This window comes from Antedon mediterranea, chromosome 6, assembly GCF_964355755.1.
Source record: "Antedon mediterranea chromosome 6, ecAntMedi1.1, whole genome shotgun sequence".
In the NCBI taxonomy this organism is placed as follows: Eukaryota; Metazoa; Echinodermata; class Crinoidea; order Comatulida; family Antedonidae; genus Antedon; species Antedon mediterranea.
In genome coordinates this window covers 2447875-2467166 of record NC_092675.1, presented here as the reverse complement: position 1 = coordinate 2467166, position 19292 = coordinate 2447875, and the positions used below count along the sequence as shown (strand labels likewise).

Sequence of the window (19292 nt, the reverse complement as noted above, 5' to 3'; positions counted from 1 at the left end):
TGACGCAATCATCACATGACCAATCGTCGTCGTGTGGTGGCGTGTGTGTACCGTAATCGTGTTTTGTAGTGTGTTGGAAGGGAGTGTTCATCCACTAATAAATTTGTTTTTTAAATTTTGAGTTAAAACTTTAACGCTTTACATAACACATTTTGAAAAATTGTCAAAAGATGCATGACAAATCAAGGTACCAACAGGAAAATAAGGTCATCGATGAAATAAGTCTTAACAGCGACGAAGATGACGACGAATTCGACAGCGAGTCGGATAGCCTACCGGAGCTCGAAGAAACCCTAAGCAAGTGGACTAACTACCTGCACGGATGGCAGGATCGGTGGGTAGTTTTGAGAGATGGTACGCTTAGCTACTATCGTTCACAGAATGGCATGAATGTGGGTTGTAGAGGATCAATTAGCTTAGCTAGTGCAGATGTTGAGGTATGTATTCATTCAATCATCCAAATTCAAAACAATCAGTATAAAAATGACGAATTAATAAATAAAAAAATTTATTTAAAGTAGTAATAATTATTAATAGGCCTAATAATAATAATAGGCTAGGCCTAGCTAGGAGGAGTAGGTAGGCCTACCCCTCCCTGGGCATAGTAATAATAATAATAGAGTAGTATTATGTATAGGACTAGAGAGAGGTCTAGTACTAGTAGTACAGTGAGTACAGTAAAAAACAATATTTTAAAAGGTTTTCAGTCTAAAACAAAAATAGGCGGCGCTAATGCATTTTCGTTAAATAATATGTTGTATAGTATTTCGATTGGTTAAAAGTTGCTTCTTTTTTTCAGCCCCATGAGTTTGATGAGTGTAGATTCGATATAGGAATAAATGACAATATTTGGTATATCAAGGCTAAATCAGTAGACATACGGCAGAAATGGTTAGATGCAATAGAGGCACACAAGGTACATACAGTAGATTGATAACATCTTGCTATATTTAATCATTTTAATTATATACTAATTATGTAATAATACTTGCTTGATGGTAATGGGTCGGTAAAACAAGCTTAATACTATAATAGCTTTAATTATCATATTATCTGATCACATAAATAATGACAAAATATTAATCCTAATACCATGGCATTTCATTCATGTGGGTAAAGTGTGTAGTACTGTATACTCAGGGAACAATAATTTCACTCTTCTCTGGTATACTGTAGTATTTGATATTGGTATATGTATTGTAGGGGCCCTCATGAGACAAGGTTTTGATTCTAGTGCCCCAGTTATTATTATAACTGAATAAATGTATATGAATGAAATTAAATTGTCTTCCACTTTCTAAATATTAAAATTTCACATAATTAAATTAAGAAAACAGCATGGTACCCTTCAAAAATACTGATTAACACACCTCACCCCACCTTGAACCCCAGTCCCAAAAAAGAGGTATTTATGAAAGACAACTGTACTAAATGTCTTGTATGTAATAATATTCATGCGGGCAAACAACTTCTGCTGGTACATTTTGTGTAGACAACTTGACTTTACCATATTTTAATGTTGTTTTTTTGTGTGTTTTTTTTATAGGCTCAAGCAAGCAAAGAAGACAAACTAAATCGTCATGGTTCAATGATGTCATTGAACTCTGGAAGCCTAATCTCAACGTCTTCATTTAAGGTAGACAAAGTAGCTATGATGCATATAACATAAATATACTGATATCCAAAGGCAAATCACTGAAAAATTGCTGTATCTCAATACTTTTAATATAACAAATTTAAAACAATAACATTACAACATTAATAATAAACCAATATTTTCGATAATTTCTCTCATTTAGAAAGGCAGGAATTTGCGTGAGAAACTGGCAGAGATGGAGACATTCCGAGATATTTTGTGTCGTCAGGTTGATACCCTCCAAGGTTACTTTGATAATTGTGCTGAAGCAGCGACGGCTAACATCCCTGAGGATTTGTCCAAAAAGTGGTTGGAGGACCCTCGTAAGTTCAAGTTGTTTTTCATTTTGTCTCTTAAATGATGTCAAAATTTAGACCTGATTAATGGTTTTAAATTTGTAATGCGCAAAATACAAATAGTCTTTATCCGCTGGTTAACACAAGCGTAAAAAGAAAGAAAGTGTTATTTTTAAATAAACCAGGAAAAAGCCTAATAAACCAAACAAATAGAGACTATTTGTATTTTGCCCTATATAAATTTAAAACCATTAAACCATTAAACAAATTGACCCAAGACAAGAGAAAAAAGTCCAAAAATGGAGTCTCACATCACCACACTGTTTCACTAACTTGACAAGACAAGCTAGCTCTTTATTCTTTATTTAAGTGTCATAATGATGTGAGCATCTGACTGCAGTATCCTGCCATAACAATAATAAAATGCAATGTAATTTTCTTACAATAAGAGGGTTAGCATAGACGGAAATTAAACGCAATGATGGGTGTCATATTTAATTTCTTCAGCAGTCTTGTTAATATTTGTAGATACTGCACATAATACCAGCACTTTTTAATCTATATTTTTTAATGGTGATATGTTCATCACTCTATTAAACTTGGTATTTGCAAGTAATATTAAAATTAAACTAGAGTTACAGTAACAAGAATGTTGAGAGTTAAAAATAAAGATATTTAATACTGGCCCTCATAGATTGGTTGATATCTCATTTGGAATTAATAGCTCTGCCTATTTTCTCTCTTCATACTCAGTTTAAACAGCTTGCCAAGGAAGTGATCGTTTTAGTTTTTGCCTTCTGTGAATTTACTTATTTTGAGTTTAATTTCATAATTAAGGTGATTATTATATTACACAATTATTTATTTATACAGTATATTATTATAGATGTTTTACAATATTTTAATGTTCTGACATTTTCTTTAAATTAGTGGATGAAGATATTCTTGAAGATGACGAATTAATTGACAATGAAAATGTTAGCAAAACTACAGTCAATGATCACCAACACACAAATGGTCCATCAAAAGGTGAGTTTTGTCATGTAGGGATGTATAGCTAGAAAATATAAGGGTGCATTCGGAAATCAATATCTAGAGGTTCCTTTGTGGCTGGATAATGGGTTGATGGGTTTCAAACTGCTGGCTCCAGTTCCACAAGTCTATACCATTCAGCCAAAAACTAGCTTGCAGAAAACCTGTGTCCATTTTTTCATGATGCGTATTCATATTTATAAGATGTTCTTCGGAAAAACATGTGCGTCGCTGCGCACTGCCACCCAGCACAATTACATCCCTAAGACGCGTTTTCCATTTTACTATAAATGTTAACTTTAAAACCATATAACAAATATAGTTTTATCTCCACAAGGACCAAGGTTCTTTGAATAAATCATAGAACATTCTCTTTTTCTTCCAGATAAATTCCAGAAGCCTAGCTCAATGGGAATAGACTTCCGAGGTGAAGCGTTCACTTTTAAGGCAACAACTGGCGGTATCTTGGCAACGTTATCTCATTGTATTGATCTGATGCGTCAACGAGAAGAACAGTGGCAGAAACGGTTAGAAAAGGTAATTGAAGATATGATATGAAAATAGCGAAATACAGTCAACTCTCCCAATACCAACAGCCTTTGGGCTGGCCTAATATATCTAGTGTTCTGGAAAGTCTGGTATTTGGAATGCATTTATAATGGTAACAATTAATTTGGGACCTTTAGGATCTAAAGTAAAGTTGCAGTTTTCAGAGGGTCTGGTATTGATATAGTTGACTGTATTGTGTGTTTTCAGAAGAATATTAATAGGATTAATTTTAAATTATATTCGAGTTAAAACTATTGTTTTGTGAATATCTAGGAACAAGACCGAAGAAAACGGGCCGTTGAGGAGTATAAGAAAATGTTTGAAAAAATGAAAGGCATGAACATCAAAGGGGGACCAGATTTTGAGGTAAGTAATTTGAAATTCTATGGACATCCAGTAATCTATTTCATGCCTTGCTTACCTGGTAAACCGGTAGGCCTTTTCCCCTCTCGGGAAGAACATAACTTGAAAATAAACAAACAAGACCAAAATGAATCAGCTTGGCCTTATGTAAAATGCATTAAAGATGTATTGTCCCCCTGAAAAAATTTTTTTTTTTATAATTTTTTTGTTCAATATACCATTTTAATGTTATATAATAATTATCCACTTTTTAAAAATTAAATTGAAAAAAAGTGTATTTACCTGAAAAAACTGTAATTTAAAGCCAAAAATGGTCAAATTGGCTGCCAGTTAATGGTTTTTGGTGAAATTTAACCATTTATTTTGTCATTTTATAAGTGAAAACATTTTTTTTTTTTCTACGGAAGTGATTAACTATTAAAACTACAAAATAACATATTCAAAATCTGATTTAATTAATCTTCATTTTTCATGTTTTTGGGGGACATGTTATTCTAAGTTGAACAATTTGTTTTTTATTTACAGGAAGGCCCATACAGCAAATTGAAAGAAGAGGAATTTTTTGATGCCATCGAATCAGCGTTAGATTTGAATGACCAATTAGAGGACCAGAAGGTAAATTATTTCCACACTGTCAAATGAACATAAATACTATATACTATAATACTATATGTGACTTAAAAGTAGAAATATGTACATGTGTATTTTACTGTGTTCAACAACATATTGTCATTGTTTTATCATAGTACTGTTGTTTGTCATAAACAATTTCAAAACAATATTTTTACAGGGATTGAAAACAAATTTGTCTTGCATCAATTGTTTAATTTTTTGTCTCAATAATGCTTCTAAATGTCTGTCTACACTATAAAAAAAAAAGAGATGTGCCCATATATGGACATGAAGATGACATATCACTACCATATTTGGGGATATCACTACCATATTTGAGTACATCACACTTTTTGATAGTGTAGACAGCAAAGACAATTATATATTACTGAAATAATGAAAAAATTATACTTTTAAAAATGAACAAAAAAATATGAACTTATTTTCAGGTAACTTCAAAAGAATCACTGCCACCAATGTCAATTCATGATGACCGTCCTCCACATCCCCACAGACTTCTAGATACGGTGAGACGTGTGCTTTATGTAATATATAGTAACAATAATAGTCTGTTCTTATATAGCGCATATAAGCAAGCTCTCAATGCACTGCACAAAAATAAAAGCAGGAAATGTTAAATTAATGAAAAGCTTGTTGGAAAAAGAATGTCTTAAGTTGAGTTTTAAATGAATATACAGTACAACAACCTCTATTAAGAGGGCGCTTACATGACCTAACATAAAAATAATGTATTTGGTGTTAATCACTTAAGGCCAATTTACATAGACGAACGGTGACTTTATTCAAAATAAAGAATCTGTTATTTCTTATAACCATTTACACAAAATGCGAAGCTGACGGGTGGTTTCTGCTCAGGATAGATACAGATTCTTTGTGGGAAAAGCTATGCGGTTTTCCACTTACTGTTACCGTTCGTCTGTAAATTGACCTTTAGTGCATACAGACAAAAATGTACATAAAATAAACTTGTTGTTTACAGTGTAATGAAAAGGTTGAAGAAAATTTGAAGTATGCATTTGAAAATATCGAGAGTACTTGGGATTTGTTTCATTCTGAACCAGAGATGAAGGTAAGCTGGAATTAGTTCATAACTTTATGGTTCAATAAACACCAATGCACTCTTATAAATACTCTATTTCTTGCATTTTAATTGGCTTAATACCTTAAGTAGATTGTGTGATTAAATCTCTATGATTACAGTTGCTTTATTTATGTTGTTTCATTTATCTATTATGATTAGATATTTAATCCTCTGAAATTGCATCATTTTTTAATTGTTCAAACTATTCAAGAAATTTAAATCTGAATTCCAAACAGATACAAAGGTCATGAAAAAGAAAAGCCACAAAAATCACTATGACTCAAGGAGTTTGAAACTCCAAACAGGAAAAAACAAAGTTATTTAGTAATAAAGAAGGAATATACAAAGTGATATTGAAAGATTGAAAACTGTGGCCTTGTTTACTTATTCTCACTAAGATGTAAATTCAAAGAAATATACATAACATTAGTGAAGTATGGGACCAAGAGGTGGTAAACACCTCTAAAAAAAGTTCAGTCCCAATTGCACAATGAGCCCAGTTATGATCAGTGGCTGTGTATGACAGTGGCTGTGTATATGTACCAGTACACCGGGGTAACCCTCTACTTGTCTCAAAAGATGTACTAAGTTCTTTAAAGTGCGCATGAGCTATATGTACGCTGGACCTACGGTTTATAGTCCTTATCCAAGAAAACTAGTTCTACCACCAGAATCATGGAGCGAGTGAGCCTTGAACCGTTGTCAATGTTATGGCTATGTAATTATGGTTCTTAACTGCTTGGCCACGTACTCACTCTGTTATTGTCTTTATCCTTTTGGTTAGATATGTTAATAAATCACATGTGCATATAACAGACTTTGCTATTCAAAAATAGCATCTGGGATCCTATGTCATAGTAGGTTCTGTACTGTAACTTAACTGCCGTGGGGCTGGAGGGGGCTTAATTTGAATTTCCTTGGTTTAGTTTCTGCTCTCATGTAATTCTAATTACCTATACAGTGCTTAATATTATTTTGCTTAACATTAAAATCTGGTGACGTTATTTGCCGGTTATACAACAGTATTGTCTGTCAAGTTTACAAATTTCATTTTTTAGATTTACAAATGCGAAGTTGAGAAAGATGGTGTAGTATGCGACCCTCTCAAAGCCATCCATACTGTACGCAATATTACAGCTTATGAACTCTGTTTTTATTTCTGGGATGTTGGAGTAAGAATGGATTGGGACAGTAAGTATTCTAAAGCTAATCTTCTTATGCACTTGTATGACTCACCATACAACCCTTGGTGCGTCATTTGTCCGATGTGCGTCATGCCTTATGAATACCATGACGCGTGTAAAAAAAAAACGCCCATTTTGCTGCACTGTGAACACTTTTTACTGTATGAAAATTCTTTTTTACCAATAAAATCATATAAGCCCAGCCGAAGTTTAATTTACTTGACTGTATAACATCATACTTGCACATCATTTTAAATATTCTACTAATTCTATATATTCTTTTTTTAGCAACTTTAGATTCAAGTAAAACGCTTGAGGTTTTGTCACCCGATACGGTCATTTCGCACCAATTTATGAGGCGTGTTTGGCCGGCAACGCAACGTGATACCTGTTTTGCTTCACATATTCGTAAAGTTAATCTTACCAGCCAATCACCGGATGAAAAGGGATCATACATTGTTGTTAATTATTCCATTGATCATCCAGAGGTAAGCATATGAGCAATTGGACTAAATAAGATATTGAGCTATTGGTCCCGGGTTCAAATCAAGTCTGTCATCGTTTTTTTTCTCATGCAAAGCATCTTAACTCCTAATGAATTGTGTGTATGTTTGTCATATGAATTCATTATCACCTATAAAGCTCTGTCTACACTATCAAACTTTATGTGACAAAAAAATGTGATGTGCCCATATATGGACATGATGATGTCATATCACTACCATATTTTGGTGTATCACTACCATATTTGGGCTAGTTTGATTATTTTGATAGAGCTTTAAAACAGTGATTAAATTTGCTATTGGAAATCATTGACATCTTAATAAAAAAAATAGTGACCCATTAATAGATAATAAACTATGTCTTATTCTTCTTTTATGGACAGGCTCACAGTCGATGTATCCGAGCTACAATCAACGTTAGTATGCTCTGTCAGACATTCGTAGACCCTCCAACTGATGACCTTTCAACTGTGACCAGGGATCAGTTAAAATGCAAAATCATCTATGTTGCTCATTGTAAGTTTTACATTGTTATTACTACAGTCGACTCTTCCAATACTAGACTTTTCTCGAGGTCCAAAAGGTCCCAAATTCGTTTTCACCATACAAAAAACATTCTTAATACCAAACTTTTCTGAAAGACATTTGGCCAGCAAAGGTGGGTATTGGGAGAGTTGACTATTATATTATTAAAGTACACTACAACTACATAGGGACTTTTTGTAACAACATTGTATGGTGCGGCAAACATCCTAATTTGCTTTGTTTACTTTCTGTCCCAATTTGCTTCTTCTACTCCAGGGTTGCATTATTTTCAGTTTTAATCTGACATTAGATTTTTTATGATATTGATGATACTACAAAATGTTGTTGTTATATTTCCTTCTCACCATCTAGGAGGTCCGCCTACGCTATCAATTTGCAATTAGTGTAAAAGAATAATGTATTTTATGGGAAGAACTCTTCATTCATTCAAGGAAACATTCATTATTTATATTACTTAATCGACGCTGCTTCAATTGTTAATCAATGACAAGGCTACTATAGACTGTAGGCCATTTAAAAAGGCAGTTCTCAGATTTTAGCCGCAGTATAAAAAGAAGAGCACACACCACAGTTTGGTATGCTGTTTAGTCATCAATCTTGCATGGCACAAAATTCTTAGTGCAATAGTATCTTTAAACATACATACTGAATACCACATGCCATATGAAATTAACCAATCAGATAGCAAGGATACACCCAGATGTGTTATTATTTTGTCAAACACTCTTGCTTGAAAATTGTCTTGTTTGTACAAAATGGGTAAAATACAGACAGCGCTTCATCACAAGGTTAAAATACAGACAGTACGACACCAAAAAAGGTAAAATACAGACAGTACGACACCAAAAAAGGTAAAATACAGACAGTACGACACCAAAAAAGGTAAAATACAGACAGTACGACACCAAAAAAGGTAAAATACAGACAGTACGACACCAAAAAAGGTAAAATACACAAGCAACAAATACAAACATTTCATAAAAAGTTTAAAACATGTATAAATAATAATATTATCTTTGCAGCAAATCCTGGTGGATGGGTTCCTGCCTCGGTCCTTAGAACTGTCTATAAGCGTGAGTATCCAAAATTCCTTAGACGATTCTCGGCTTTTGTACAAGAAATCACAAAAGATAAAGAAATCAAATGGTGAGGTACAAAAACATATGAAAAACATGAATGTGACGAGATTAAAAACAACTCTAAAATGTGAATAAGATATTAAATAATTAATTAAGGTATTGCATAATTAATAACTTTGTATTAATATTGAAATGAACTAAAACATTTAATATGCAATTTGAAATATTAATATTCAGAAAAGCTAATTGAGCTTTGTTTTTTCCCAGTCCAGTTGATTTGGTATTAAGAATTAATAAGTTAGTTAACAAAACAGTAAGTTGTGACGACAGTTTGATTTCAACACTAAATATGAACTTATTCTTATATTTTTAGATTATGATTTGTCATTAAAATATTGTGATTTTGTTTAGTTGTCCATGAAAGCAGTTCTATTATTAACACGTTCACATGCCTTAAGTCGCTCTCGATCCGTTAATCAGGTGGTTCATCATGAAAACAGTTGCTTAATAAGTACCGATTCTATCGAGTGACCTATGACAGGCCACTCGATAGGATCGGCTCCATCACGAGAGGTTTGACATGTGAACAAAACTTATAGAGTTTCAGAGTTTGAATTAGGAAGGATCAAGATTAGGATTATGTAATGTTCTGATTAGTTGAAGTTGGTTTAATTCATTAAGGCTGTGATGGGGTAGGTTTGCAATGGTAGGCATTAATAATAGGATTAAGTTTGGATTCCATCAGGTTCGAAGACAGGATTAATTTGTTAATTTGAGATTAATTTAAATGGGATTAATATAAATTGGATTAATTCAAATGGGATTAATTCAAATTAAGGAAGGTCAGTATCAGATTACAGTATATATTTTTTTTATCAGGGAATTTTAGTATTATTTGATAATTGTAGTAACTTGATTTTTCTTTATACTTCTGTTTGTACTTTATTCCAGCCTTTAAAACTTTCATTAGTTCTGTCCAATCACAATTAATTGTCCGGTTTTGTTTAAAAAGATAATTAAAACAGTTATTAAATTGTCATAAATTATTACTTTTGATTACAGTAATGTATTTTCTTTGTTTCGGAAGTACTACTTCTGGTTTTTCATAAGATTTTAGTATATCAATTATTATGTTTAATGAGTTCAGTCTATCTTTTTTTATTATTTTACTCTGCATTGTTTGGTTTCTATGTTAATCTCTTGCTAGATCAAATTTTATATCAATTCATTAGTTTATTTTCGATCCACAGAACACTCTCAGGTCTTGTGGTTTCGTATAAGATTTTAATATCTTTTCAATTTGCTGACAATTATTTTTATTCTGATCTGTTTCTGTGATTCTCTTTCCACATGTTTTGTAATTGAAAATTGGACTGAATCATAGTAAATATAGACCTATTGCTGTTTTATAAGAATCACAATAATACTAATAGTTCATTCTTATGCTTCTTAGTGGATATAAGCATGCTTTTAATGTGCTGCACCTTATTACCCCAGTAATTTTGAATCAAACACGTATGAAAACATACTCCCATAATAATGCAGCTAGTAATCAGCGCAAAGTTGTGTCTTGATCTAACAGGTACCAATTTATACACCTGAGTGGAGAGAGGCAAATGTAAGTAAAATGCCTTGCCTAAGGATACAAGTAATGCGGCGAGAGTTGGATTTGAACCATGATCTTACAATCAGTAGTCCAACACACTGCACCACACGCCCTTATAATATCCTTTAGTCCTACTACAATAATTTTATTTTAACATCAGAATCTGTTTGTGTTACGCTTAGCTGTATTTATGAACATAAAACCAAATAAATGATACTTCAGGATTAAACAGTTAAAATTATTAGAAATAATTATTTTAAATAGTCCTAAAGGCTAAAGAAGGACATTGGTCTAATAATCCGTGCTGCTATCTTAAAAGATTTGCTTATAATTAACAATGTTAGTTAGGGATAACATGGCGCCGCATGTAATCATGAAGCGTGTTATTCTGTGATCGCAGGAAGCGTGTTATTCTATGATCACTTGATCACATTTCAGAAACTGTGTAAACATTTGAAGAGTTAAGTTATGTATAATAATATGTATATGTTATATAATACTAATTTTGAAAACTATTTGTTATAATTTTTACCCAAAAAAAGTTAAAATACATTATATTATTAATTGATTGTACACATTTAGTTATATAAAGACATATTTCTATAACTCCTATAAATTTAAAATTAATTGTATTCATGTAAATTTTTCAAAATAATGATTTTGAATAGATAATCATTTAAAAGAAATTTTATTTTTTTATGTTGTATTAATTTGTTGCTGCCATACAACTGAGACTTAATTTGAAATGTTTTTTGATTTTCTTTAATATTGTTTTATATACATTTCAATAAAAATTGAAAGTTTAATTTAATCAGTTTGAAAGGGACATGACCTGTAAAATATATCCTATAGTATGATAGGGTACAATAGTGAATTCTTTTAAATACTGATTTTATTCTTATATAATAATGTTTACATTGTGAACAAAATTAATGTGCGGTCATTACAATTTTTTTTTTTCCTTAAATTTAAGAAAAAAGAAACGATAACTGACACAAAATGTCTGGTTTCTGAAAAATGTAATTAAATTAAGGTCGTTAGAACACTCAGATTATGTTTATTTGTTTCTTGTAAATAATTATTCTCAATACATTTGTTATTTTATACAGTTACTCTTTGAATTCTTTTATTGAAATATATATTATATACTGTACCTAAAAAGCATATCTGATAAACACCAAAGATCTACATAGATGGGTATTATACTAACATTTTTGCTTGGCATTTGGTTGGCCATTTAATACAGTGTAGAAAATGCAGGGACTCTGAAGAAGAATCTCTCACAAAAGAAATATTTTCTTTATGGTAATACTGAGCATTTGATGGGGAGTGTGGGGAAGGGTTTAAGATAGAAGGGTGGGAGTGTTAATTTGTTTTTCTTTTTCATGTAATTGTTATTTAATGTGTTTTATTGTTATGATTGAAATATTAATTGGGAGGGTTGGGGAATGGAGTATTTATTTGACAAACACATTTGATAGTTATATTCCAATGGATATTACTGTATTTATGTCATTTTTGACAAACACATTTGATAATTATATTCCAATGAACATTATTTATGTCCTGCTTTAGTCTTTTACCTTTCTACAAGGGAGGGAGCTGTGTGCAAAACAACTCTAAACAACAACAGATTAATTAATTAAACAAATTAAACAATTCAAGAAATGATTTGATTGTAAAGTCAATGTATATGTACAGGACAAAATAAAATATTGAAAAAAAAAACCGCTTTTTTTTAATTAATTTTACAGGAAATATAAATAAAACACCTTACAACATGTCTACTGCCCTCTTTGGTATAGCTTGCAATTTAAGGTGTGGCGTGTATCTGGTTATACTTTGTCAGTACAGATTTCAAAATAATAAGTTTACTTTGTTTATTTATTTATTTATTTCGGTATACTGAAAGTATTGCATTTACATAAATACTGTATAAAAAGTACACAAAAACATCAAAACATTAACATAGGAAAAATATCAATTAATACATTAAGTAATAAAAATGTATACAAAAAACATTCAAACACGAGATAGTTTCATGAAGATAAAATTAACTGCTACCAACAAAAGTACTTTTGTTCACTTCCAAAAAAGTAATAGAAACCATAGGTTTATATCCAGGCATGATTCTGGATGACAGAAGAGCTCATATGATATGTAATACACATTAATTTTTTGTCAAAAATAGACATCAGAAAGTTTATAATTTCACACTGGCCCTCCCCACCCTTCCTGGATCCTCCCCCGCAGACCATGGAGGACATGTACACTGGTTCTGTGACCTGCAAAAAATATCTGCATTCAATCGCAATTTATTTACAAGGATAAAAAGGTTATTAAAGGTAGTAAATTATAATAAACATTATATTTTACATACTGATAAATCATTCCACTCCAGACAATGTGTCTTATATCGTAGGGTATCACACTTTGCCAGTTTTCATGAATACATATTTTCTAGAATGTAATGTTGTCGATTTATATAGTGCTTATACAATCAGAAGATTGTCTCAAAGAGCTGAGAGAAAAAACAGAAAGAAATTACAAAGAAAAAAGATGGGTTTTTAAGAGTTTTTTGAAAACTATGATAGAGGATGCATTTTTAACAGGATCAGGAAGATTGATCCACAATTTAGGAGCTGCAAAAGCTTGATCACCATAGGTCTTAAGGCCCATAGACATGTTTAATAAGTGTTAAAAGCTTAAATATTTACTTATTTGTGCCGAATACTTTGCTTCATACTTAATTTTAATCAATAACTTTTTTGTCATGGTTTATTTGATCGATCCATTCATAGCCTAGCAAAAGCCACATTGCGGTCATGAGCTGGGACACGTTTTCTACCCAGCCCCCCCCAGCCTAATTTCAACCTACTCTGATACCTGCAAGCAGCATTTGTTTAACACTATTCCTATACTCCTGTAACTAAATCTCCATTCTCTTATTTATACTTTTCACATATTAACTGTTTAAAGAAGTATTCTCTCGCCACATTTCACTTTCAGTTTGTCTCTACTATTTATTTATATCAAAAGCCACATAACTAGTGCCTATATTATTTTATGACTAGGCTAACCTCAATAGAATTACTGTAGCCAACTTTTGTGTGCATGCATGTAATTATTTGAGCTTGAATAGTTGTGTAATAATAATAATAATTCTTCATTGTTTGTTTTTGTTATCATAATATTGATTACTCCACAGTTAGCTAGTATGGTTACAGTATACATTCCACTGAAAACATTGGTGGAATCAGAGAAATTCATTAAAATAATATTTCGTTTCTGCAAAATTTACTTCGTATAGATTCACCTCTAGTGGTGTTCTACTATTAACATCACACAACACTATGCTTAATAGTACCACAGGCGCCTAACCCTAGATACTAATATGTTAGTACACTAATCAACATAACTTTAAATAATCAACCTCAATGCTAAATATAACTAATATATACAGTATACTAACTTTATTCACATCATCATACATAAATAGTACAATACAATACAATATGTATGTGTGTGTGAAAAGGAGCCAAAAAATAGCTTTCGCTAATCAAGATTTGACTCCTGTCACAAAAAATAAATTAGTCATAATGCATACATTTTCATCTATCAACAATAATTCAATAAGAAAGAAACATCAAATATATGAAAGAAATAACGTAAACAAGGGCTAACATTAATATTTTTGTAAAAGTAAACATTTAACTTCATTTATGAATTTAAATCTAGAAGAGGTACATTTTATAACTAAGGGTAAATTATTCCAAAGTTGAGCTCCATTAAAAGAAATTCTAAATTTACCAGCATCTGTGCGAGCTTTCGGAATTGCAAAATTATATCTATTACTAAATCTGGTACTAGCATTATGTGTAATTAAATAAAAGTATTCCATTGTTTGATGTGGTGTTTTGCCGTTTATTTGGTTATGAACAAACTTAACTATACTTAATTCAAACAACTTAAAAACGTCTAAAATACCCAGATCTTTAACTGAACCTAACCCTCTATATACACCCTTCTAGAGTACTAAGTATTAGCATCATAACCTTTGTGTATCGTGTGGTGTTTACTAGGACCGCTCCAGTTTACTACACCTAAAACGCCTTGAGCACTCTTGAGTGGTATGTGCGCTATAAAAATCCTGTTATTATTATTATTATTATGTTTAGGACTTGTTGCGACTTGTTCATGAATAGGCAACATTCGAGAATATTTTTCGAGTAGGTTATATGTATACAGGGTTAGTTGTCCTAGACGGTAGTTTTCCAGGGGGTAATATCCCAGGGGTAGTTGTCGGAGGAGTAATTGTCCAGGGGGTTGTTGTCCGGAAATGCATTTCTACCAATTGTATTATTTTTACCAATGCGTTGGTAAAAATTTTCATTGTAACATTAATATAATTCCCAATTACATAGTTTATGACTTATTTCTCAAATGTCATTGTTACATTGTGTAATAGTAGAATTGTTAAAATATAGGCCTACTTAAAAAATGAACAGAAAGCATACAATAACAATGCAAAAAAATAACCTAATAAAAAAAATTGTATAAAAGCTGTTTGTTTGAGTTTAAAATACTTGCATTGTCACCAATATACGCTTATTTACTTCCTTGTACCAGGGGGTTTTTGACAAATGTATATTTTTAAACGGAAATAACATTCTATAAATAAATAAACATTTTTATATAACCATATTTTCATAATAGTTGAGTTGAATGGACAGACCACTGCAAACCGTAGCATGTTTGAGGCTCCCCTTGACCAGTAGTTAGTTAGTAGATAGAACAAGTCTTCTCAGATAAGAACTTAAAACTTGACTTCTATTGTACTTGAAAGAACCCCATTTATCTTTTGAAACATTCCATCTCAGTCTGTCATTGATGGTAGGCACTGTATTGTGGCTGCCGTGGGTCTGTAGAGGACCTAATCCGAATTTTTCCAATTTAGGATGATTATTTTCATACAAAATGCAAACAATGGTACGACATATTTATATGATCACAAAGTAATTTACATCAAGTTCTATTTTGAATCTTGATTAGGGCTTTGTTTCATCCATTGTGCTTTTTACATTTATTACGTCATCTAATGCATCATATTAACTAACTACCATAACTACAGTATTTAGATCTACAAGCATAACCAACCCATTTACAGTATAGGTATGCAGAAACATTTATGCAGGCCTTGTCTTTTAAGGTGAGTGAGTGCGATCACTCCCCTAACACACTCCTAAACTGCCCTTGAGGAGTGCGATTTACAACACGCCATAATTTGATAAACTTTTACACATAAAAATACAAACAGCACACCTCCAGCACCTCTGAATGTATTGAGGAGTGCAATTTGTAGCAGACCTATGATTTTCAAAAGACAAGGCCTGTTTATGTATTAAAACATCTATACATGCGCACACCCATTCACATATTCCTATACAACATGTATTTTAAATTTATATAGTATTAACATATGTATGTATATATATATTACTCTAAATCCAAAGGCAAATTACTGAAAAAATGACAATGCTGTGGGTATCAGTGGCGGGATCTCAATGGAGATACAAAATAAAAGTGAAAAGCTAAATCAAAACGAGAAGTAAAACAGCCAGAAAAGTTAGCAGAGCTTTCGGGCAACACTAGCCCTTCATCAGTGTATATTACAATACATGGTTTTGTATCACATCACTGTAACACTATAACTGAAATGTAATATTCCCCAACAGTTGCTTCATTCAAAGCTACATATCGATCTTATCCCTCCCCCCCCCCCCTGCTTTTTTTTTTGTATTTATGACAGGACCACAATGCAAAACAGGTTTTCTTTTACCTGATTGTGTAATCCTGTATAAAATATAATATATAAATGCAAATAAAATAACAGATGTGACAAGATATGTTTTACACTATCAGTTCATTTAAGAGTTTCTATTTATATTAAAATAGCATTTATATATTTATTATTTATAGTTTTTTAATAACTGTGACTTAAATTAAGGTAACTGCATGCCAACTTCCTTAGTCTTAAAATCTGATGTCGTTATAGTGATTTACAAACTAACAAAAAGTGTTTTGTTTTTCAGTTGAGTTTGCATTATTTCCGTGTACTATTCAATCATTTGTTAACATCCTTTTTAAAGTCATTGTTGGAGGATTAAGGCCTTGTTTGTGCACTGAAAGTGACTACTTCACACACTAATCTAGATTAAGTTACTTATACTGACTACATTTTGGTTTTAGTCTATGAACACTTCAAGTTTAGGCTTAAAATAAAATATTTACCTTTTATAATCATTATTTTTAGTACCGTCCTACTTTGTAGCATATTTGTATTTTTTTTAAATATTAGTTACTGTATTTAATATTTTATTACCAAAATGATATAGATAGATCCTCTTGTGAGACACCTATTATATTGCTGTGAAACAAACAAATATATGTTTATAAACAGCAGGCAGGAAATTCATTGGGTACCTAATGTGTCCCCTTTTAATAAGGGTTCTACATGTATCTGTATATATCTATATTTTTTTAATCTGTTACTAAATTTCTTTCATCAGTTTACTTTGAAAAAATATAATTGTCAACAACAAGTAAATCAATGAACAAGATACTACAAACAAGTAAATCGATGAACAAGATACTACACAAAATAAACATGACCAATAAAACAACATTGACAACCACCAATGACAACATGTAAACAGACGGTAACAAACAAAATGATTAAACTAGATTTTTGTTAAAGCCCAAAATGCTACCAACTTCTTCTCTTACCATTAAAAACACATTCTGAATACTACGGATATGAATATTGTCATTCATCCAGTACTATTAAGTTTTAGGATAAATATATTCAACTGAACTTGTTTGTTCAACTAAACTTTTCAGAAAAACCAGACATATGCAAGGCCTACAATATTAATGCTATTAAAACAGGGTAGGGTTATCAGGAGCTGACTTTTCATTAGGGCTTGTCATACCATCCTTTACACTGTACTGTATCACCATTGTTGTTTAGTACCTTAAACATATGGATACAATATGGTGATTTTGTAGTTATTCCAAGTATTCCAAGCCTCTTTTACAAACAATAGAGATGTTATGTCTTTCGCATCAGTTTTTAAACATTAATATAAGTACTGTAAATAAATTATTGTAGAAAGAAACAAGCAGAAATATTCCAGTTATTTATTTATATTTTTGTGAAGTTTTATAATGTAAACATACACTTTCATTTCCCTATTTCACTTTCTGATAATGATAATTTGTATTGATTTGAGTAGAGATTTGATTTGTTTTGCTTTTTTCTCACAAAATCAAAATCCAATTTAGGATGATTATATTTTCATCCAAATACAAAATGCAAACAATGGTATGACATATTTATAGGATCACAGAATAATCTGAATCTTGCTTAGGGCTTTATTTTATCCATTATGGTTTTTACATCATCTAATGCATCATATTTATTTTATTATTTATTTATTTATATTTTGGTGAAGTTTTATAATGTAAACAAAACACTTTCATTTCCATTTAACCTAAATATTTCACTTTCTGATAAAGATAATTTGTGTTGATATGAGTAGAGATTTGTTTTGGCTTGCTTTTTTCTCACAAAATCTTTTGTGGAACACTGCCTAAGTTAAACCTTCACCAATTACAGATAAAATCAGCATTTAAAATAAACAATATGTATATGGTAAATACCTTCTTTTCTTGACGGTTTACAATCATAATATCTATACAATTTATTTTAAATATAAAACCTTAAAAACAAACTGTATAGTTGGCGATACAGTACTAGGTTTTTTAAAAATAATAATGTGAGCCCACACTAGCAGTTTTTAATATTGTTAAAAAAAAGTATGAGTACACCAATCAAATTTATATTATTTTTAAAGTTTTGTGGCCTTGAATTTTTTGGTTAGCAACCTTTGGTATTTAATTTAATAACTCAGTTCTGTCAGGAATTTATTAGATCCTGAATTTACTGTATTGTGAAGAGGCATGGATGACGTCTCTGTAAAAGATTTTAAGCTTATTTACCGAGAATAATATACATCTTTGTCACTGAACGGCATTCAATCTGTGTCCTTTTGAATACGGATTTACTGGTTGACTCGTTTCAGCCAAAACAGTTGAAATAAGTGTCTATTTATACATTGAGTAAAAAGCCGGCTAGTATATTACGCTCTGTCATCACATTTTAGCAGAATCACTGCTGAATTTTTATTGTTCATTTTCAAAAGTTTTCAAATGAATTATTTTGTCTGTATTGATACTCTTAAAGTGGCATTACCCTTTCATTCTTTTTTAGAATATACAAATACTTTCCACAGATTATTTCTTACATTAAAATATTGTATCCTCTCTGTCACTAGCATTCATAACACATAATAGCTAGACTTGCCCCAAGTCTGTAATTCTGTCTTTTTTTATATTAGTCCACCAGTCGGCTTTTCAATTACAAGCTCAAGTAGTATACGTATGAAATGCCATATGTGCCAAAATATTTATCTTTTTACTAATATCAGTTAAGTCTCCGACTAGAACCTAGACTAAGCTATAGGTGTTAGGTAACATCTTCAAAATGGTTGTTAGAATTCCTTTTGACTGAATGGTTATCATACTACCAATGTTGTTTCAATGGAAATTGAAGGTTATCTTCCTAAAAATATAAACTCAACGAAATAAAATTTATATCATTTGGAGTCAACATAGATAAAGTATACCTATATATACTTTCACCAATGAACTATGCTTGACGCA

The 19292-nt window shown here is 31.3% G+C and overlaps 1 protein-coding gene across 1 annotated transcript; it reads left to right on the top strand.

Moving 5' to 3' along the window:
• Window positions 1-74: 74 nt before the first annotated feature.
• Window positions 75-12979, top strand: LOC140051151 (ceramide transfer protein-like). The gene is made up of 14 exons (XM_072096283.1): window positions 75-437; window positions 800-916; window positions 1547-1636; window positions 1800-1959; window positions 2863-2961; window positions 3350-3501; window positions 3787-3879; window positions 4402-4491; window positions 4938-5015; window positions 5489-5578; window positions 6649-6781; window positions 7063-7262; window positions 7661-7793; window positions 8846-12979. Exons 1-14 carry the CDS (start codon window positions 171-173, stop codon window positions 8971-8973), a joined length of 1830 nt encoding a protein of 609 aa, XP_071952384.1. The 5' UTR covers window positions 75-170; the 3' UTR covers window positions 8974-12979.
• Window positions 12980-19292: the final 6313 nt, after the last annotated feature.